This window comes from Eumetopias jubatus, unplaced genomic scaffold (genome assembly GCF_037043125.1).
Source record: "Eumetopias jubatus isolate StellerSeaLion01/CBP00866 unplaced genomic scaffold, mEumJub1_p1.0 scaffold_5, whole genome shotgun sequence".
NCBI classification, from domain to species: domain Eukaryota; kingdom Metazoa; phylum Chordata; class Mammalia; order Carnivora; family Otariidae; genus Eumetopias; species Eumetopias jubatus.
In genome coordinates, this window is record NW_028274811.1 from 111,255,899 (window position 1) to 111,279,311 (window position 23,413).

Consider the following 23,413-nt stretch of genomic DNA (forward strand, 5'->3'; position numbering starts at 1 on the left):
CATGCTCATTTTTTAAAACATGAGAGAAACAGGAATATATAAAGAAGAAAATAGCATTCAGCCATAGTTTTCTGCACAGACAAAATAATTTTGTGTATTTCCATCTTTTTTTAAAATATTTTATTTATTTATTTGACAGAGATTGACACAGTGAGAGAGGGAACACAAGCAGGGAGAGTGGGAGAGGGAGAAGCAGGCTTCCCACCTAGCAGGGAGTCCGATGTGGGGCTTGATTCCAGGACCCTGGGACCATGACCTGAACCCAAGGCAGACGCTTAACAACTGAGCCACCCAGGCGCCCCTCTTATCTTTTTGGTGCATCTTTTTGCCATAGTAAGATTGAAGTGAATATACAATTTTGTGTCCCAATTTTTTCTCTCAGCAATATAACATAAATTATAATTATGCTTAGGTAGTTTACTTGGCTACTTCTAATAGAACTATTTTTAAACTGCAGCCTACCTATTGAAACTGTGTTCTTTGACAGAACTTAGGGTTTGTATCACATGGGCAAATTGGGAAATCACCTCACTTGTCAGCTGGAGAATGGCTTCCATGAGTGGGGGGAATCAGATGGACTGTTTTGTGATGAAGCCTAGCTATTTGTCTCCCATTGAAATAATAAAATATGTACCTGAGTGATAAACAGCATAAGAATAGTAAAGAGCAGTACTTCCCTGAGTGGAAGACCTGTACCCCTGGTGGTGAGCAGAATTATTCAGGTGTTACTGAGTCATGGCATTAAATAGGTAATCATCTCATTACAAGAAAAAAAATGTGCCTATGTGAGATAATGGATGTCAGCTAAACTTATTTTGGCAGTCACTTTGCAATATATATGTATATCAAATCATTATGTTGTACATCTTAAACCAACACAACATTATATGTCAATTATATCTCAGTAAAACTGGGGGGGGAGTGTCAGTTATGCAAGATGAAATTCTAGAGATCTGCTGTATGACATTGTGCTTATAGTTAACAATATTGTGCTATAATCTTAAACACTTGTTAAGAGGTAGATCTCATGTTATCTGTTCTTACCATAAAAAGAAAGAGAGAAGGAGGGAGGAAGGGAGGAAGGAAGGAAGGAAGAAAGGAAGGAAAGCAGGCAGGAAGGAAGGCAGGAAGAAAGGAAGGAAAGAAGAAAGGAAGGAAGGAAGGAAGGAAGGAAGGAAGGAAGTGTTGCTGTTAGGTTAGACTTTTAAAACTGTGATAACTTTGAGACCCTATTTTTTAGGGAAATACAATTAATTTTCCACATTATTTTTTGTGAATCATACAATGTTGTATAACTGTAACTTTCTTTAAAACCTAAATTTGAAATGTTATGCATTTATCAAAATGAATATTAAATTTTAATTTTATTAAATTTTAAAAGGCCTACAAAAAATAGGCTACCAAATGTGGAAAGAGTACTCCCCCTTGATTCTCATTTGGGCTTCCTGATAAGTCAAGGACAACGCTTTCCCTGGGTATTAGAATCTCTTTAATTCTTCCCTAACACTTGCTACTCTTTGTTTTTACCATAGAAAGAGGATAGGTCTCAGGCTCATATCCTATAACAAGCAATAGATTTTATCCAGATTTTAATAAGATATTTTTTCCCACTGACTTGTTTCTATGGTAACCTCTGATTTATGGCAAGCAATAATGATTTTCTTTTCTAAAGTAGCGATACAAAAGTTGCCTGTTAAAATATTTTAAATTTAAGAAAATGAGTCAATTTAAAGGAAAATATCCATTCAATAATAGTACAAAATAGTAAAGGTAGGGGCTGGGTATTGAAAAAATTGTAAAGGCAATGTGAGAATGCCTGCAGTTTAGGAAATCCATGTGTGGTAGAAAGGCATTTGATCAGGATCCTCAAGGTCTGGGTGTTCTATCTACTCTCTCCCCACTTAACTGTGTGCCACTCAACTCCCAAGCCAGACAAGAAAGGATCTTCCCACTGTAGACTATACTGGGAGCAGACAGGGTAGTGTATTAAAGTCTCTCCTATAAAAGCCACCACTGAAATAGAGTGGAGTGTGTTTTCCTACAAACCATATGTTTCCTTCCTTTGCCTTCAAGACCTTCTGCAGCTTTGGTTTACAGCTTAAGTTGTGACCCCAAAACTGAGTGATCATTGAAGCTGCCATTTATGGAGTACCTAGTATGTGCCTCATGTAAGGTATTTTATAAAGTAGGTATCTTCCCTATAAACTACATCAGGGTAACACGGGATATAGATTTTTGTCCTGTACAAGTTTTGTGTGATAGCCTCTTTACTGATCTAGAAAGTATCTCTTGAACATGTGGTAAATTTCAGTTTGTCTTGTCTTTTGTTTCAGGGAACAGTGAGGGTTTCTTCAGCATCGATGCCCTGCTAGGCATCATCACTCTGGCCCAGAAACTTGATCAAGCAAATCATGCCCGGTATAGTCTGACAGTCAAGGCAGAAGATCAAGGCTCCCCACAGTGGCATGACCTGGCTACAGTGATCATTAATGTCTACCCTTCAGATAGCAGTGCCCCCATCTTCTCCAAAGCTGAGTACTTTGTAGAGATCCCTGAATCAATCCCTATTGGCTCCCCAATCCTCCTTGTGTCAGCTACAAGTTCCTCAGAAGTTACCTATGAGTTAAGAGAGGGAAACAAGGATGGTGTATTGTCCATGAACTCATATTCTGGCCTCATTTCCACCCAGAAGAAACTGGACCATGAGAAAATTTCATCTTACCAGCTGAAAATCCGAGGCAGCAATATGGCAGGTGCATTTACTGATGTCATGGCTCTTGTTTACATCATTGATGAAAATGACAATCCTCCCATGTTCTTAAAGTCCATTTTTGTGGGCCAAGTTAGTGAAGCAGCTCCGTTATACAGCATGATCATGGATGAAAACAACAACCCCCTTGTGATTCGTGCCTCTGACCGTGATGAAGAAGCTAATTCCTTGTTGGTCTATGAAATTTTGGAGCCAGAGGCCTTGAAGTTTTTCAAAATTGATCAAAGCATGGGAACCCTAACCATCATATCAGAGATGGATTATGAGAGCATGCCCTCTTTCCAATTCAGTGTCTACGTTCATGACCAAGGAAACCCTATCTTATTTGCATCCAGGCCTGTCCAGGTCATCATCAATGTTAGGGACGTAAATGACTCTCCTCCCAGGTTCTCAGACGATGTATATGAAGTAGCAGTAGTGAAGCCCATCCATCGGGGTATGGAGCTCCTCATCGTGCAGGCCAGCGATGATGACTCAGAAGTCAATTATAGCATCAAAACTGGCAATGCTGATCAAGCTGTTGCCATCCATCCCATCACGGGTCGTATATCTGTGTTGAATCCTGCTTTCCTGGGGGTCTTTCGGGAGCTCACCATCAGGGCTTCTGATGGCCTGTATCAAGACACTGCACTCGTAAAAATTTTTTTGACACAAGCCCTTAACACAAGCTTACAGTTTGATCAGATTATCTATAGGGCAACCGTGAAGGAGAATTTACAGGGTAGAAAGGCACTGGTGATTCTTGGCGCCCAGGGCAATCATTTGAATGACACTCTTTCCTACTTCCTGTTGAATGGCACGGATATGTTTCATATGGTCAAGTCAGCAGGTGTGTTGCAGACAAAAGGTGTGGTGTTTGACAGAGAAGAGCAGGACACTTATGAGGTGGCAGTGGAATTGAGGGACAATCGGACCCCTCAGCGGGTGGCTCAGGCTCTGGTCAGAGTCTCTGTTGAGGATGTCAATGACAATCCCCCTCAATTTAAGCATCTGCCCTACTACACGATTATCCAAGATGGCACAGAGCCAGGGGATGTCCTCTTTCAGGTATCTGCCACTGACCAGGACTTGGGGGTAAATGGTGCTGTCACATATGCATTTGCAGAAGATTATACATATTTTCGAATTGACCCCTATCTTGGGGACATATCACTGAAGAAACCCTTTGATTATCAAGCTTTAAATAAGTATCACCTCAAAGTCATTGCTCGGGATGGAGGAACCCCATCCCTCCAGACTGAGGAAGAGGTACTTGTCACTGTGAGAAATAAATCCAACCCACTGTTTCAGAGTCCTTACTACAAAGTGAGAGTGCCTGAAAATATCACACTGTATACACCAATTCTCCATACCCAGGCCCGAAGTCCAGAGGGACTCCGACTCATTTACAACATTGTGGAGGAAGAGCCCTTGATGCTGTTCACCACTGACTTTAAGACTGGTGTTCTGACAGTAACAGGCCCTTTGGACTATGAGTCTAAGACCAAACATGTGTTCACGGTCAGAGCCACAGACACAGCTCTGGGGTCATTTTCTGAAGCCACAGTGGAAGTCCTGGTGGAGGACGTCAATGATAATCCTCCCACTTTCTCTCAGTTAGTCTACACTACTTCAGTCTCAGAAGGTTTGCCTGCTCAGACCCCTGTGATCCAACTGTTGGCTTCTGACCAGGATTCAGGGCAGAACCGTGATGTCTCCTATCAGATCATAGAGGATGGCTCAGATATTTCCAAATTCTTCCAGATCAATGGGAGCACAGGGGAGATGTCCACAGTTCAAGAGCTGGATTATGAAACTCAACAACACTTTCATGTAAAGGTCAGGGCCATGGATAGAGGAGACCCCCCACTCACTGGTGAAACCCTTGTGGTTGTTAATGTATCTGACATCAATGATAACCCCCCAGAGTTCAGGCAACCTCAGTATGAAGCCAATGTCAGTGAGCTGGCAACCTGTGGACACCTGGTTCTTAAAGTCCAAGCTCTCGACCCTGACAGCAGGGATGCCTCCCATCTGGAGTACCTGATCCTTTCTGGCAATCAGGACAGGCACTTCTCCATTAACAGCTCATCAGGAATAATTTCTATGTTCAACCTTTGCAAAAAGCACCTGGACTCTTCTTACAATTTGAGGGTAGGTGCTTCTGATGGGGTCTTCCAAGCAACTGTGCCGGTGTATATCAACACTACAAATGCCAACAAGTATAGCCCAGAGTTCCAGCAGCATGTTTATGAGGCAGAATTAGCAGAGAATGCAAAGGTGGGAACGAAGGTGATTGAGTTGCTAGCCATAGACAAAGACAGTGGTCCCTATGGCACTGTAGATTATACCATCATCAATAAACTAGCAGGTGAGAAGTTCTCCATAAACCCCAATGGCCAGATCACCACTCTGCAGAAACTGGATCGGGAAAATTCAACAGAAAGAGTTATTGCTATTAAAGTCATGGCTCAGGATGGAGGAGGACGAGTGGCCTTCTGCACTGTGAAGATCATCCTGACAGATGAAAATGACAACCCTCCACAATTTAAAGCGTCTGAGTACACAGTGTCCATTCAATCCAATGTCAGTAAAGATTCCCCAGTTATCCAGGTGTTGGCCTATGATGCAGATGAGGGTCAGAATGCAGATGTTACCTATTCAGTGGACTCAATAAAGGACTTGGATGAAGAGGTCATTGAAGTCAACCCAACTACTGGTGTTGTCAAGGTGAAGGAGAGCTTGTTGGGATTGGAAAATCGGGCCTTTGACTTAAAAATCAAAGCCCAAGATGGGGGCCCTCCTCACTGGAACTCCCTGGTGCTGTTACGACTTCAGGTGGTTCCTAATGAAGTACCCTTGCCCAAATTTTCTGAACCTCTGTATACTTTCTCTGCATCTGAAGATCTTCCAGAAGGGTCTGAAATTGGTTCTGTTAAAGCAGTGGCCGCGCAAGATCCAGTCATCTATAGTCTAGTGCAGGGCACCACACCAGAGAGCAACAAGGATGGTGTCTTCTCCTTGGACCGAAACACAGGAGTTCTAAAGGTGAGAAAGGCCATGGACTATGAGTCCACCAAATGGTACCAGATTGATTTAATGGCACATTGTCCCCATAATGACACTCACTTGGTTTCCTTGGTCTCTGTCAATATCCAAGTGAAGGATGTCAATGACAATAGGCCTATATTTGAGGCTGATCCCTATAAGGCTGTTCTCACTGAGAATATGCCAGTGGGGACCTCAGTCATTCAAGTGACTGCCAACGATCAGGACACTGGCGATGATGGCCAGGTGAGCTACAGGCTGCCAGTGGACCCTGGTAGCAATATCCATGAGCTCTTTGCCATTGACAGTGAGACTGGCTGGATCACCACACTCCAGGAACTTGACTGTGAGACCCACCAGACCTACCGCTTTTATGTTATGGCCTATGACCATGGAAGGACCATCCAGCTATCTTCTCAGGTTCTGGTTGAAGTCTCCATTACAGATGAGAATGACAATGCTCCCCGATTTGCTTCTGAAGACTACAGAGGATCTGTGGTTGAGAACAGTGAACCTGGTGAACTTGTGGTTACTCTTAAAACCTTGGATGCTGACATCTCTGAGCAGAACAGACAGGTCACCTGCTATATCACAGGTAAGGATAACTGTCTTGGAATGGAGGCACTGGGGTACATTGAAAAAAGTATAGTAAGAGGTGCCCTAAGACATGGGTTTAATTCCTGGCTCTTCTACCTATTATCAATGTGACCTTGGGTATATTAATTAACCTCCCAGGACCTCAGGTGCTTCACCTGTAGACTTTTCATGCCTATTCTCATTCACCTCCCAAGGATGCTGGTAAGATCTTTTTTTAAATTAACATATAATGTATTATTTGTTTCAGGGGTACAGGTCTGTGATTCATCAGTCTTACACAATTCACAGCACTCACCATAGTACATACCTTCCTCAGTGTCCATCACCCAGCCACCCCATCCCTCCTAACCCCCTCCACTCCAGCAATCCTCAGTTTGTTTCCTGAGATTGAGTCTCTTATGATTTCTCTCCCTCTCCGGTTTTGTCTTATTCCAGTTTTTCCTCTCTTCCCCTACAATTCTCTGCCTTGTTTCTCAAATTCCACATATCAGTGAGATCGTATGATAATTGGCTTTCTCTGACTTATTTTGCTTAGCATAATACCCTCTAGTTCCATCCACATTGTTGCAAATGGCAAGATTTCATTTTTTGATGGCTGCATAATATTCCATTGTGTGATATATATATATCTCACATCTTCTTTATTCATTCATCTATTGATGGACATCTAGGCTCTTTCCATAGTTTGGCTATTGTGGACATTGCTGCTATAAACATTGGGGTGCATGTGCCCCTTCGGATCACTACATTTGTATCTTTGGGGTAAATACCCAGTAGTGCAATTTCTGGGTCATAGGGTAGCTGTATTTTCAACTTTTTGAGGAACCTCCATATTGTTTTCCAGAGTGGCTATACCAGCTTGCATTCCCACCAACAGTGTAGGAGGGTTCCCCTTTCACTACATCCTCGCCAACATCTGTCATTTCCTGACTTGTTAATTTTAGCCATTCTGACTGGTGTGAGGCGGTATCTCATTGAGGTTTTGGTTTGGATTTCCCTGATGCCGAGTGATGTTGAGCACTTTTTCATGTGTCTGTTGGCCATTTGGATGTCTTCTTTGGAAAAATGTCTGTTCATGTCTTCTGCCCATTTCTTGATTGGATTATTTGTTCTTTGGGTGTTGAGTTTGATAAGTTCTTTATAGATTTTGCATACTAGCCCTTTATCTGATATGTCATTTGCAAATATATTCTCCCATTCTGTCAGTTGTCTTTTGGTTTTGTTAACTGTTTCCTTTGCTGTGCAAAAGGTTTTTATCTTGACGAAGTCCCAATAGTTCATTTTTGTCCTTGCTTCCCTTGCCTTTGGTGATGTTTCTAGGAAGAAGTTGCTGCAGCTGAGGTCAAAGAGGTTCTGCCTTTGTTCTCCTCAAGGATTTTGATGGATTCCTGTCTCACATTTAGGGTGTTTCGTCCATTTGGAGTCTATTTTTGTGTGTGGTGTAAGGAAATGGTCCAGTTTCATTCTTCTGCCTGTAGTTGTCCAATTTTCCCAACACTATTTGTTGAAGAGACTGTCTTTTTTCCATTGGACATTCTTTCCTGTTTTGTCGAAGATTAGTTGACCATAGAGTTGAGGGTCCATTTCTGGGCTCTCTATTCTGTTCCATTGATCTATGTGTCTGTTTTTGTGCAAGTACCATACTGTCTTGATGATTACAGCTTTGTAATAGAGCTTGAAGTCCGGAATTGTGATGCCACCAGCTTTGCTTTTCTTTTTCAACATTCTTCTGGCTATTTGGGGTATTTTCTTGTTCCATACAAATTTTAGGGTTATTTGTTCCATTTCTACGAAAAAGTTGATGGTATTTTTTAAAATTTTATTTTATTATGTTATGTTAGTTACCATACATTACATCCTTGATTTTTGATGTAGTGTTTCATGATTCATTGTTTGAGTATAACACCCAGTGCTCCATTCAATATGCGCCCTCCTTAATACCCATCACCGGACTAACCCATCCCCCCACCCCCTCCACTCTAAAACCCTCAGTTTGTTTCTCAGAGTAAAGTTGATGGTATTTTGATAGGGATGGCATTAAATGTGTAGACTGCTCTAGGTAGCATAGACATTTTCACAATATTTGTTCTTCCAATCCATGAGCATGGAACGTTTTTCCATTTCTTTGTGTCTTCTTCAATTTCTTTCATGAGTATTCTATAGTTTTCTGAGTATAGATGCTTTGCCTCTTTGGTTAGATTGGTAAGATTTAACTTAAAAAAATTTCTTGAGAGCCTCCTATAAATTGGGAAGTGTTTTGCAGAGAGGATTTCTTATTTCTTTAGGTGGAGTAGACAGAATAGAAGGGAGATACTGTAACTGCTCTCAGTCAGCTTCTAGAGGATGGAGAAGATGTCAATAATGGTATGATCCCTGAAAATTCTGTCAGATGACTGTCCTTGTGGAGTGTATTCTGCCTAGAGCAAGTTGTGGATACTAGAAATGTTCCTTAAGTCAATCACAGGACTTAAGTGTCAGAGTGAAAACACTTCCATAGGTATGATTCCAGCTCAATACCCTCACTTCACACACAGGAAAACCAAAGCGCAGATGGGGCAGAAATTCAACCAAGGTCACACTCCAAGCTTGAGTGAGGTCTGGGATTAAAACCACACCCTACGATCTATTTTCCCCAGTGGATACCTATTGCAAACCTAAATTATCCCAACTCCTGTCCAGTGGCTGAACCAGCTAGCCAGTGGCCAAAAAAGAGTTTCTTTACTTCTCAATGTCCCTTTCCCCCTCTCCTGGGTTCCATGTCATCCCATCCCCATAAGTATGGCTCCTTCTGCTATCACAGCTCTCTGACAGGAAGTTAATGAATCTGAAGTTCCAACCAAGAATCATAGACTCCTATAGAAACAACCTGGATCAGAGCCGTTCAAAATATGGAAACTTAGGGAAATAGAATCTTATCATCTTATAATGACAGACTCTGAAAAACACAGTCTTAACATCTCTGAGTAATAGAAAAAATGTCAATAGATCATGAATTCCTGGAATAGTTGAGTCTTGGAACTCTGGAATCTTGGAATCTCATAAATCCATCTCCTCTATCAGTGACTGGTGTCAAGGAAAGATGACTCAGAAGCAAACTTAGTGATCCATGGGAACCTCCATTTAGTCTGTGTCCTCATTTGTAAAAATAAAACCTCAGAGAGCTTAGCATTGTTGATCACTTCCCACTCTCCTGCTGTTGAACAGATACTAGATACCAGAAGATTCTTGTATAAAATTGAAATATGCTTCCTTTTAACTTCCCCCAGTGCTTTCCAAAGTACACAAAAAAATAAGAAACCTGCCCCTCAACTACGTATTTTAGAGTGGTGCTTCTCACAGTGATAATAAACACAGTGATAATTAATAGGAGGCCTTTGAAGTCAGAAGAACCTTCAAAACACCAAACAACTGACTCAATATAGAACTGTGGGTCACTAGTTAAGGAAGGAAATGTTTGTCTTTCCTAGCAATCCTAAAAAAAGGGTCATCTGGGCAGCCACCTTAGGCACATAGCCTGGTTTGTTCCTATTCCTTGACTTCTGGAAGCTTTGTTCCATCTTTTTAGAGGGAGATCCCTTGGGCCAGTTTGGAATCAGCCAAGCTGGAGATGAGTGGAGGATTTTCTCGAGGAAGACCCTGGACCGTGAGCACATGGCCAAGTACTTGCTCAGAATCACAGCTTCCGATGGCAAGTTCCAGGCTTCGGTCCTTGTAGAGATCTTCGTCCTGGACATCAATGATAACAGTCCACAGTGCTCACAGGTGAGAGCCTTGTGAGGATGAGGTGGCATTGGAGGCAAAGAAGCTAGAGTGAAGGCCAAGAGGAAGGAGGAAGACTCAGGGGACGATCTCTGAGGCTGGGCATCACTGATCAGCTCTTGCTTCTCCCCAGCTAGCCACAGACTAGTGCCCTTGGCAGGGTGCATTCTAGGTAATTCCTCCCCTCCACCCCTGGCATAGGGATGTCACCAAGCTCTTTAGAACCCTTCTCTCCCTACACTCCCTTCAAAAGTCTACTTCTCTGCAAAATATACCAGAAGTAAAGTAACTTCTTCATTCTCCAAACAGTCTGCTGTGCCCAGTGGGAAAACCCCTCCACCACTCAGCTTGGGCTCATTATCAAATACATCCAAATAGTACTGCCCCCAGAGACACCTTGCACTGCCCCCATGCCCATATTATGTATATCCCCACATCTACATGGGTGATAACACCACAGATGCCCTCCTTGAGGTTATATGTATACACAAACATGCAGACAGGGCAGTTACATTTTTGTTGAGGACTTCATTTAATTCAACCCTACATTTCCTGTGAAAACAAATATTGAATGGTGGTGGTGGTGGTGGTGGTATGTGTGTGTGTGTGTACACTTGTGTGCGTGTGTGTGTGTGTGTGTGTTGGGGAAGGAACTGTGTTCTTAGAGGACATAAATGAACAATCATTGTCCTATAGCTTTGCGTTTAAACATATTTTTTAAATACAGTAAATAATTTTTAACTTTGGGAGATTTGCATTACCTCAAAGTTTTCAGATAAACTATTAATATTTTACTTTTATAACATTTTAAATTACAATAATTCAAATTTGTATTAAAAAATCCAGCCATTCAGTATATATACATAAATGCAAACTTACACATACTCACCCATATATACATACACAAAGGATCATCTACAACTCTATATATACATGCAAATACTTATACATATATACACACAGATACAGAAGCATATACCTACATACCCACAACATTCATCCTTCTGTATACCCATCCACACATGGAAATATACATATATAATTCACACAAACATATGTGCATTGGCATATATACACTTCACTTATTTGCACACATATATGCAACCCAGACATTGTAACACAAAAAAATACATATGTCCCATCACCTTTTCTTCCTCTGTCTTTTACACTCCAACCACATAAAATCATAGTAGAAAAAGAGAACCTATGTTATCAGGATGCATGGAAAATGCCTTTGCAGGATCCAAGATGATGACCTTCTCAGTGGTCTCAGAAGGGCTCTCTAGAGCCCCTAGAGGATTTAGGCAGGTGAGCTTCATGGTCAAGGACATGATCTCAACATGCATATGTTGCAGACCTCCCCTTTTGGGGAGGATGGAGCCCACATTTTCTTCCTCTTTCCCCTTAGCCATCCTTACAACCAGCCTGCATCCTCCCCATGCTGGAAGAGGCCAGGATCAAGCCCTCCTTGGCCTTCCCAGGGGTGGTCAACAGCATCACTAGAGCCAGGGAAAAGAAGCCTGGGGAGTCCATTTCTACACAGCCCACCCAGGCCCAAAGCCTTTATCCAGAGCACATACAGGGGTTCATGCTCACCCACACCCAGCAGTGGGGGAAACCAGTTTGTTTGGAGCCTGTACCCAGAGACAGCAGCTATAGGAACACTGGGCTTCCAGGGAGTTCCAGCCTCTCCCCTGTGCCACATCCCCTACTCTGAAGGTACCTGTAGTGGAGGGAGGGTAGGACAGGCCCTGCGGGCCATGGGGGTCCAGACCTGACTCAAATAGCCAAGGCTCTGTCTTGGGTTGTGGCAGGAGGTGAGCCTGACAGCATGGCCTCACCACAGGGACCAAGATGCCTGGCCTGGGCTGAGTGGCTTGACCTGACACCTTCCAGAAGGCCTCATATCAGGCCCATCTCATCACCCAGAAGCTCAAAGGGCCCCTGTGAAGTAGGTGGTAGCAGGTCCTTCTAGCTCTGAGCGTGGGTTTTCAATGGTGGAACTTCTCTCTCATTCTGTCTTTTCTGACTAGTCCTCTTGTCATCCTGCTCCTTGGGTTTTTTTTTTTTTAAATATTTTATTTATTTATTTGACAGAGAGAGAGACAGTGAGAGAGGGAACACAAGCAGGGGGGAGTGGCAGAGGGAGAAGCAGGCTTCTCGCTGAGCAGGGAGCCCCATGAGGGGCTCGATCCCAGGACCCATGACCTGAGCCAAAGGCAGACGCTTAACCGACTGAGCCACCCAGGCGCCTCCTGCTCCTTGTTTTTAATCCCCATTTCCTTGCATGTTTCAACTTTTTCTCTTTGTTCTACCCCTGCCCTGCTTCTCTCTCTCTCCCTCTCCCCATCTTGCTCTCTGATCTCTCTGTTTCTGTTTCCCTCTCTGTCACTCTGCTTCTCTCTTGATCTAGGTATGTCTCCCACAATCTCCCTCTTCTTTGTCTTCTGTTTCCAGCTTCTCTATACTGGCAAAGTCAGTGAAGATATATCTCCAGGACACTTCATTCTGAAAGTTTCTGCAACAGACTTGGATTCTGATACCAATGCTCAGATCACATATTCTCTGCATGGTCCTGGGGCAGATGAATTTAAGCTGGATCCTCATACAGGTGGGTTTCCTGAGCTTCAAGATCAAGCCGAGAACTTAATGAATACCAGTGCCCAATACCATGTTAGGTTCCTTGGAGAAGAAACAGGAATTCACCTACCCATCCATCCGTTTACTCAGCAAACATATTGGTACCATGTGCCAAGCATTGCACTAGATGGTGGGGACATAATCAACAGACAGATAAGATCTGGGTCTTGTGGGAAAGGCAGTCATTGAATCAGTGGTTTGAAATGTGCTGAGTTAAGAAAAAATGCAGGATGAAGGGGAGGTTCGACAGGAGCGGGGAGGGAGGCTTAGGAGCAGAGTTAAGGGAGTAGTAGGGATGGACGCTCAAGGCAGAAGGAGAATTTATACAAGGACTTTGTTTTAGGAAAGAGTGCATACATCTGAGGTCCTGATGGAAGGCCAGAAACTGGTGCACAGAGGGGAGGAGAGAGGCCAAAGGGTGGGGGTGAGGGGTGCACACCCCTCCTCTAGAGGGGTTTAGGCAGATGAGCTTCATGGTCAAGGACATGATCTCAACATGCATATGTTGCAGACCTCAATGTATTACTGTAAAAATCCCAAGAGATGAAGTATATAGAAGTCTAGCCCAGGTCTGGCACATAATAAGAGTTCAGTAGATGTGGTTGCCATTGTCATTATTATTAGAGGACAAAGCAACAGGTGGAAGCAGAGAGCCCTGCAGGGTAGACCACTAATGCCTGGGAGAGGTTGGGCTGTGAGAGTCTGATGGAGAAGACAGGGTGAGGTCTGCTTTCTTTGGAAGAGCAGCCCCACAGTGGGATCCCTGTCCTGCTGCTACAGGCAGCACAGAAGGCCCAGGTCACAGAGGGCCAGCTGCTGACAGTTGACTAGGAACCAGTAGCTCAAAGGATGGCTTGGAGATTCCTGAGCAGGGAGGTGGCAGGTGAGAATGGTGTCCCAGGAAGCTGTCTGGATAGATAGGAGACAACACTGTCCTTTCTCATTCCAGCATGGGCATGCTGATTCACCCCAGGTAGGTTACCTAATCTCTCTCTGATGCTGTTTATTCAGCTGCAGGATGACTGGTGAGGTCTTAAAAAAGAAAACTGGGTGTTTTTTCTCAATATGGAAAGAATACATGCTCATTGTACAAAAATTCAAACACTGCAGGCATGTATTACGCAGAAATTGGAAAGTCTATATGATAACCAGGCCCTCCTCAAAGATAAGCACTCTAGAATACTATTTTGTGACTTACTTTTTTTTCACATAGCAATACCTTGGAGGTTATAAAAAGGCATTACATAAAGCGCTATCATAATTCCTTCTGGGTTGCACAGTATTTTACTGTATGGCTAAATCATGATGTATTCAACCAGTCCCTTTTAGAAAGACATACAGGGTATTTTCAGTATGCTGCTATTATAAACAATGCTGGAGAGAATATCTTTATATATACATTTTTATCCTTGGGTTGATTATTCTGTAGGATATATTCCTAGATGTGTAATTGTGGACCAAAGGATATGTGTTGTTAGAAATTGCCTCCTTGCCCTTTAAAAATGTTGTGCCTCTTTGTAGCTTGTTGGTGAGGATCTTAAATTGATGATGTGGGGGTGGAGTGCATTTGGAGAATTAGAGAGGTAGGCAGGTGTGGAACTGAACTTCTTTCCTAACTGTATGTAGGTAGGACTGACCCCTTTTCTTTGACCCCTTTTTGTCACAGAGTGACAAACCCCTGTGTGCCTGTGGTTGTCTCGCATAGATACCTAGAATGCAAGTGCAGGGAAACCTCACCTGCTGTCATTTCTCTGGCCAGGGGAGCTGACCACCCTTACAGCCCTGGACCGTGAGAAGAAGGATGCATATAGCCTTGTTGCCAAGGCGACGGATGGAGGTGGCCAATCGTGCCAGGCAGACGTGACCCTCCACGTGGAGGATGTGAATGACAACGCCCCCCATTTCTTCCCCAGCCACTGTGCTGTGGCTGTCTTCGACAACACCACAGTTAAGACCCCCGTGGCTGTGGTGTTGGCCCGGGATCCTGACCAAGGTGAGGAGGAGAAGGATTGGAGGCCATTTGCTCACAGGGTCACCTGGGGTGAGGGTTTGGCTCTTTGTGTGTTGCTCTGAGATGTAGCAAGGACTCTGTCTCCTTGCTGAGTGTATGAACACTCACAAGAGGAAAATGTCTGCCCAGAAACCGCATACCTAAGTGCTAGGTGACAAAAGATTTGGCCGGTACAGGGCCTTTCAGCCTCATTGATTCTCACTGGCTGTCAGGCCTGGAGCCCTTTCAATTCTGCCATTTACCCTCAAGGACACTTTAAATACAAACATCTAATCTGAAATACACCAGTCGGAACTATTCAACTCCAATTAATTTGTCACAGGAAAGGAATTTTTGGCACAAACTCTATTAAGCCTATTAAATTCCTTGATCCATTTTCTAGACAATAAAGTGGAATCACTTTCAGTATTTTACATTTGAATTTTAATGACATTATTTGCACTAGAGTTAATTCCTTTTCTTTAGAATTGACGAGGCAAATTAGATTCATGCACGAGTATTTGTTCCGTATTGTACCAATTATAACTTCTGCTACCATGAAGCACTTTGTGTCTGCATATATATGTGTATATATATTTATATATATACAGTACATATGTCCAATTTTCTTGAGTTTTTGCTTGGCATTGAAGGAGATAGGAGATTTTTGGAGGGATGTAGGGGTTCTAGAGAGGGCAAATAGAGCAGAGGCATCTAATGGCTACAAGGCCCTGTAGTGCTCACTAGCTCGTACTTGCACACTCCCAGGGACAGGAAGCTCCCTACTTCCTAGGCAACTACTCACCTACCTTCCATGGTACCCCCTTACTTCCTAGCAGCTCCCTACCGACCTTCTGTGGTACCTCACATAATTATCAGGTGCTACGTATTTTGAGCTGGCAACCACCAGTCCTTGTCTGGACTTTTGTAGTCACACACTTCTCCTAGACTTCCGCCCACGACAGCCCTTCCAAGGCGGGCAGGTGGTGATTATCTGCTCTAGCCCTAAGCTTTCCTATCTGGGTGAAGGAGACCTAGTTTCTTCAATTACATGCTTCTGCTCACACCCTCTTTCTAGGACACATCCTGTGGCCTTGTACCAGTTTACCATTAACCCTTCAAAACTGTTATTATTCTAATCCAAATATTCCACTCAGATATTCCAAACGTGGCCTGACCAGAAGCTCCCTCTCTGTAGAAAAATTATGGTCTCTCCAGAAAAATGTATATATGGGGGAATTGCATGGTATGTGCATTTAATTTATGTAAATTCCCCTATTCTAATAGGCAGTTCCTGCCACCATTCCACCAAAAGGGCGTGTGTCCCCATGTGTATGTGAGATGTGATTCCACCAAAAGGGCGTGTGTCCCCATGTGTATGTGAGATGTGATTCCACCAAAAGGGCGTGTGTCCCCATGTGTATGTGAGATGTGATTCCACCAAAAGGGCGTGTGTCCCCATGTGTATGTGAGATGTGATTCCCTCAGGCTCAGAGCACGCACTCCTCCCACTGGGTGAGGATCTCACCGCTGAGCATTCGGTACTGGCGTTCTTCATACACAAAGACCACCACTGCTTCATCTAGTTACACAACCAAAGAACATAATAGAATCTGAGTCAAAGGTGAAGAAACACTGCGTGTTTTGATTTGCTAAGAACTTTCCATGGGTATGTGTGTTTCCTTAACTTTTTATTTTTTCTTAATTTTATTTTTTTTAAGATTTTATTTATTTGACAGAAAGAGACACAGTGAAAGAGGGAACACAAGCAGGGGAAGTGGGAGAGGGAGAAGCAGGCCTCCCGCGGAGCAGGGAGCCAGACGCGGGGCTCGATCCCAGCACCCTGGGATCATGACCTGAGCTGAAGGCAGACACTTAACAACTGAGCCACCCAGGCGCCCCTCCTTAATTTTTTATTTTGACATAATTATAGGCTTATAGGAAGTTGCATAAATAGTACTGAGAGACCCCTGCACCCTTCCCCCAGCTTCCCCCAATGGTGGCATTTTAGTTGTCGCAGGAAATTGGTACTGGGACATGACTGGTAACTCGACTATAAACCGTATTCAGATTTCACCAGTTTTTATGCACTCATTTGAATGTGTGCAGGTGAGCGCATGGCTTTATGTGCATAGTTCTATTCAATCTTATCCCACATAGAGTGTCGTGTAACCACCACCACCATCAAGATATAGAATTGTTTTATCACAACCAAGGAACTCGCTATAGATGGTTTTGACCTTGCACAATTTTCACTTTATGAGCTGGCCTTGGACTCTAATCCCCACATAAACATTTTCAGATAATTTTATAGGTTTGCAGATGCCCTACCCCCAGGAACCTTTCTGTGAGGCCTTGAAACCCCTGGTGAAGAATCTCCCACTGAGAGATTCTCACTCTTAATGCAGCCTGAGCATGTTAGCCTTTATGGGGACCCTCCATTCCAGGCCCTCCTGTGGCTAGATGGGGCCAGAAGAGGGTCTCTCAATATGAACCATACCCTTGGTCTCCCCAACAGGTGCCAATGCCCAGGTGGTTTACTCTCTGATGGACTCTGCCGAAGGCCATTTTTCCATTGAGGCCACCACAGGTGTGATTCGGCTGGAGAAGCCACTACGGGTCGGGCCACAGGAAGCGCTGGAGCTCACTGTCCGTGCCTCTGACCTGGGAACCCCGAAACCACTGTCCACTCTGGGCACAGTCACTGTCTCAGTGGTAGGCCTCGATGACTATCTGCCTGTGTTCCTGAACACTGAGCATAGTGTGCAGGTGCCTGAGGACGCCCGGCTTGGCACAGAGGTGCTGCAGCTGGCCACCCTTACTCGCCCCACTGCCGAGAAGACCGGCTACCGCGTGGTCAGCGGAAATGAGCAGGGGAGGTTCCGCCTGGATGCCCGCACAGGTGAGCCAGTGCCTGAGGCAGCCCCACCCCCTACATTCAGCTGCACACACAGGGTCTTGGGGAACAGTGACTTCTTCACACATGGTTCGTGTGTGCCCCATGCAGACCTTCCCAGGACAAAACTCCTTTGGTTTTTCTTCACTCTGCATCTCTCCAGGTCCCAAGTCCCTCTTCCACCCTGGGGCCAGCTTATGTGGGGACCCCCTTTATTCCTCCACGTCCCCACCCAGGATGCTTGGCAACCCACTCTCCTCCCACAGTTTGTAGCTGGTGTAGATGTCCCAGCTCAGGCCCAGCCCCTGGAGGCTGAGGCCACTCTCTACTTTGGCTGACAAAGCATTTGCTGGAATCTAGGGCATAAGCTTCCCAAGGGCAGGGCTACCTGCTTCCCTCCTACAGCCCTTCCCAAATATCCCAGCACCCCTGACATTCCCCTTATTCTCATGAAAAGAACTAGGAAATGGTCTCTTCTTTCCCCCTAGCCACAGAAGAGTCTAAGTCAGACTCACAGAACCTCGTGGAAGGGCCTCAGAGGCTGCCCAGGTCAGATTCCTCCCCACAGCACCCTTGCAATGGTACTCTCTACCTCCCAGAGCAGCTGTCTTATCATTAAGCAGTACTTTTAAATGGTTGTACTATGGAGAATTTAAACATAAAAAATAGAGAGAACAGTGTAATGAACCCCACGTTCCCATCACCCAGCTTCAGGAATTGTCAACGTGTGCCCGTCTGATTTCACATTTGCCCTTCGCCACCACCCCCATGCACACATAATTGCATTTGGTTGATAGGCAGTATTTTAAGTCTCTTTAAATCTCTAACATTTTCCTCCCCCTCTCTATTTCCCCCACCACCTAACTAATGAAACTTGGGTCATGTGTCAGGCAGAACTTTTTCTATTTTGGATTGAATACTGGCTATATCTTTTTGATGTCATATATCTCTTTAGCCCCTATATTTCTTATAAATGACATTTGGATTAACGATCTTGATCAGGTTCAAGCTTAATTTTGTGGCAACAGTGCTTCATAAATGATGCTGGGCTGTACTTGTCACTATGTCGGGAGGCATATAACTGATAGGTTTTTTCTGAGGTTAAGATTGACGATGGGCTTGCGTGTTGTCAGCCTGACCCATCCATTATAGAGTCCTTCATCAGCTGTCCTTCTAATGCTTTTAGCAACCTTAGATGATTATTTCCTAGATATATTATTTCATTAGGGGCAGCAAAATGGTGATCTTCTGATTTTATCATTCCTCATTCATTTACTAACTGGAATTCTTTCATAAAGAAGAGTTTTCTACCATTAAATATTTGGTTATCCAAGAAGAGCATGATAAATCCTTATTCTTTTCCAATTTTCAGAAAAATAAATTTATGCCCTAGTAGTTCATTGAACAATTTGGGGTATTCTAAAACTCCTTATAATCTAAGTGTTCTCATTTACTAGCTGGATGAACTTGGGCAGGTCATTTACCTGTTGAGAGTATCAGATAATTCACCTAGAAAATGGGAACCACAGTTGTTCCTACTCTACAGAATTATTGATCTACATGAGAAAGATTTAATATTACAGATTTAAGTGAGATTTCAATGAAATATTATAGAAATAAATGAGGGAAACATTGGCTGTTGAGAATAACAATAAGGAAAATGAGAGGAGATGGAGGGGAAGGGGAGGGGAAGGTAATGGGGAAATATAAAACAAAGAGGGTGATGTAAGAGATGAAGGAGGAGATGATGGAGATGAAGGAGATGATGGAGGAGAGGAAGGAAATGGTGGAGGAGATGATAGAGTAGATGATGGAAGAGAGGAAGGAGGAGATGATGGACAAGATGGAGGAGATGGAGGACATGGTGGAGATGATGGAGGAGAAAATGGAAGAGATTATGGAGGAGACAGAGGAGATGATGGAGGAGATCTGTCTCTCTCAACCCTGTTGAGCTGCCTCTCCTGGGGTCAGCTCTCTGCCTCTGCAGTCCCAAATACTTCATTGTTCTCATCATCTCTTGTTTCCTCAGGGATCCTGTATGTCAACAAGAGCCTGGACTTTGAGACAAGCCCCAAGTTCTTCCTATCCATAGAATGCAGCCGGAAAGGCTCTTCCTCCCTCAGTGACATGATCACAATCGTGGTCAACATCACTGATGTCAATGAACACCGACCCAGATTCCCCCAGGATCTGTACAGCACAAGGGTCTTAGAGAATGCCATCGTGGGTGATGTCGTGCTCACAGTAAGGACCTGCAACTTTGCCCTTCGGGGGGCATGGACTTGGGTGGGCATCTATCCCCCCTCAGATGTCTATGAGCATGGGTTAATTTATCAATTTATACACTATAGACTTAACTCTGACTTGCAGCCACTTGGCCAAACTGTTTCTCATGACAGAGGGTCTCAGGGCTATGTTTGATAAGGTCTAGATCAGGTACTGATAGAACGGGACATAGGAGAGACCCCAGAGGACCGCCAGAGGCTCCAAGATCTGGGAACGGCCTGGAATATTAGTGTGTGTATAGGGGGAGGGGCACCAAATAACACCTCTTTGCATTTAAACACGTAATTGCTCCCAGCTACATTAGAGTGAAACCAAACTCTGTATGCCCATATTCAAGGTTCTCTATGATCCCTCTTTATTCTGCCTTCTGGTCTTAATCTGCTTCCACTCTCTAACATGTAGAGCTTCCACTCTCTAACATGTACCCTATGCTTCAACCACACAGGAAGATGTGCCTTTCCCTAAACAGTCTCTGCACTTTCACACATTCTGGGCTCCTGCCTGGAATGCTGGCTCTATTCCCAGAAGCCCTCCTTATCCTTCTGAGAGTCAGGGATGCTTTGCTAATCTCCCCAGGTAGAATTTATCACTGTGTTCTCTGTGCTCTCATAAAGCTGATCATACTTTGCCCCAAATTAGAATTACCCATAAAATTAGACATTAAACTTCCTGTGGGCATCTTCATTTTAGCACATCCCTCACCTCCTGGCTCAGGACCTAGTACCCTGTCAGTATGAGTTAATGAGTAAATGAATGAATCATGGCATGCTGAAATCTATACTAGGATATAAAATGAAGAGATTCCTTTCATAGGGATGACTGTGGTCCAGGGATTGCCAGCCCAATGGCAGTCATTGGAGTGGGGACATATCTGTCCCCTTACACTCCCAGGGGCCAATGTTCCTTTCTGGTCCCTCTTGCCCTCCATTCACAACTACCCTCCCATTGCTGCAGCTGTCAGCGACTGATGAAGATGGACCTGCAAATAGTGCCATCACCTACAGCCTGGTAGGAGGGAACCAGCTCGGGCACTTCGCTGTCCACCCCAAGAAGGGGGAGCTACAAGTGGCCAAGGCCCTGGATTGGGAACAGGTGAGTCATGTGGGAGGGGCCCAATCTGAGCTAATCAGAACAGAGATATGGCCCTGATGCAAGTCCAGAGTCCTGATGAACTGTGGTCAACACCCCATGCTGACTTCTCCAGACTTGTCCTCAGCATCCCACACTTGTTTTCTCTGTGTGGTCTCTATGACCTGTGAGGCCAGAGGCAGGAGGGGGACTAAGTGACCCTTAACCTTCACTGGAGAAGGTTGGGCTAGCTTCTTTTTATTGACCAGGAATCATTAGATCATTATAATAAATTATCATTTATTGAGCACCTGCTCTGTGCCAGGAACTTTGCTAAGTGCTTTATTACACCGTGCCATTTGGTCCTTAAAATAATCCTAGGGTGTGGGTCCTGATAGCCTCACGGATGTTTAGTCACCTTCCCAAGTTCGCACAGCTGGTAAGTGGTGGAACTGGAAATCAAACCTATTTCTTCCTGACTCCAAAACCTGGGCCCTAAAATAGCATGGGTGGGTAGTGGGGGTGGGCATAGGGGAGTGTCTCCATCTTATTTTTCTGAAAACATTAGTGATGAGTCATGGGGCAGAACTGAGGGGTCTTGTTGCTAACTCTCCACTGGCATCTTGCTATAGACTTCTAGCTATTCCCTGAGGCTCCGAGCCACAGACAGCGGGCGGCCCCCACTGCATGAGGACACAGATATTGCTATCCAAGTGGTTGATGTCAATGATAACCCACCGAGATTCTTCCAGCTCAACTACAGCACCTCTGTCCAGGTACATTTGAGCTTCCAAAGACATCCTGAAGCCTTCCTCCCTCCGTTTCCCTCCTAGTGGATGGTGCTCATCACTGGTATCAGTCTACCAAAACAGTGGCTGTGACCTTGCCACTGATATCCCTAATGGCAACACAGCCTGCTAAAGGGGACTATGAATTATGGAATTAAAAATAATCAGGCACTGTGCTAGGCATTTCCACATCCATTACCTCATTTGGGACTCACATAGCTGCATGAAGCAGGTAGTACAGTAGTCCCCCCTTATCCATGGTTTTGCTTTCTGTGGTTTCAGTCAGGCTGACCCCTAGTCAACCACAGTTCAGAAGCTGATGATCCCTCTCTGACGTATCATCAGAAGGTCAATAGTAGCCTAATGTACATCACACATTCTGTGTGCCTATGTCATTCATCTCACTTCATCTCACCACATGGGCATCTTACTATCCTCGCATCATCAAAAGAAGAATGGGGGAGTACAGATACTTTGAGAGCAGGAGACCACACTCACATAACTTTTATTATAGTATATTGTTATAATTTTCTATTTTGTCATTAGTTATTGCTGTTAATCTCTTACTGTGCCTAACTGATTATAAAGTTTATCACAGAGATGTATGTATAGCATTCATGCTTTCAGACATCCACTAGGGGTCTTAGAACATGTCCCTGTGGATAAGGAGGCCTACTCTGCCCACTTTACAGATTTTTTAAATGTAGGTGCAGAAATGTGCCATAGCTAGAATGTGGCAAATTTGGGATTTAAACCTAGATAATTTTCCAGATCCCCAAACTATTTCCACCATACCAGTGGTTTACAAATGGGATCTGGAGAGGGCCTAGGGATTCAATGGGAATTATGACCATAAGAGGTGAGGGAGGTGAGGAAGAGGATAGGAAGGCAGAATCCTGGGTCCTGCTATGTATCAGCCAGAGTCTCTCCACTTTTATTTGTTTGTATATTATTAGTTAGGATGCTTTGACTGCCAATAACAGATTATCTGACTAAAATGTCATTCAATAATAAGGGCTTATTTTTTTCATATAACAAAAGGTATGATGGTGAGAAGTTCTATTCCAGAACTGGTTATTTCAGCAGAAAAACAGTATCACAGCTTTGGGCTAGCTTCTTTGAAATTCCCTCACCTTCTTTCTCATGGCTGCTGCAGCTCCAGCATCACATCCTTGTCTAACCATCTTCAAAGACAAACAGAAAAGGACTTCCCCCCACCCCAGGCTCTGTTTTTTATCAAAGAAAGTTTCTCAGAACCCTCACGTGGTTGACTTCTCCAGTGATCAGAATAAGATTACACGATCACCATTACACCAAAAACTGGCACAGGGAATCAGATTTTATAACTGACTTAGACCAATCACAGTCCATCTCTCTCCTTTTTATTTTTTATTTTTTGAGAGGGAGAGTGAGAGGGAGAGGGAGAGAGCATGAGTAGGGAGGGGCAGAGGAAGAGAGAATCTTAAGCAGGCTCCACGCTCAGCATGTCACTGACATGGGGCTCAATCTCACAACCCTGAGATCATGACCTGAGCTGTAATCAAGAGTTGGACACTTAACCAACTTGAGCCTCCCAGGTGCCCCAGTCCATC

General features: G+C 44.2%; 1 protein-coding gene across 1 annotated transcript in view; it reads left to right on the forward strand.

Annotated features, from left to right (window-relative positions):
* The window catches only part of FAT2 (FAT atypical cadherin 2), a 61,189-nt gene that overhangs the window by 18,653 nt on the left and 19,123 nt on the right, over nucleotides 1–23,413 (forward strand). Inside the window, exons 9-16 of the mRNA XM_028106474.2 lie at nucleotides 2,334–6,392; nucleotides 9,960–10,156; nucleotides 12,611–12,764; nucleotides 14,553–14,786; nucleotides 17,302–17,685; nucleotides 19,709–19,923; nucleotides 20,920–21,057; nucleotides 21,666–21,809. Of these exons, the coding sequence (XP_027962275.2) occupies nucleotides 2,334–6,392; nucleotides 9,960–10,156; nucleotides 12,611–12,764; nucleotides 14,553–14,786; nucleotides 17,302–17,685; nucleotides 19,709–19,923; nucleotides 20,920–21,057; nucleotides 21,666–21,809 (5,525 nt within the window). The remainder of the gene's footprint in view (nucleotides 1–2,333; nucleotides 6,393–9,959; nucleotides 10,157–12,610; nucleotides 12,765–14,552; nucleotides 14,787–17,301; nucleotides 17,686–19,708; nucleotides 19,924–20,919; nucleotides 21,058–21,665; nucleotides 21,810–23,413) is intronic.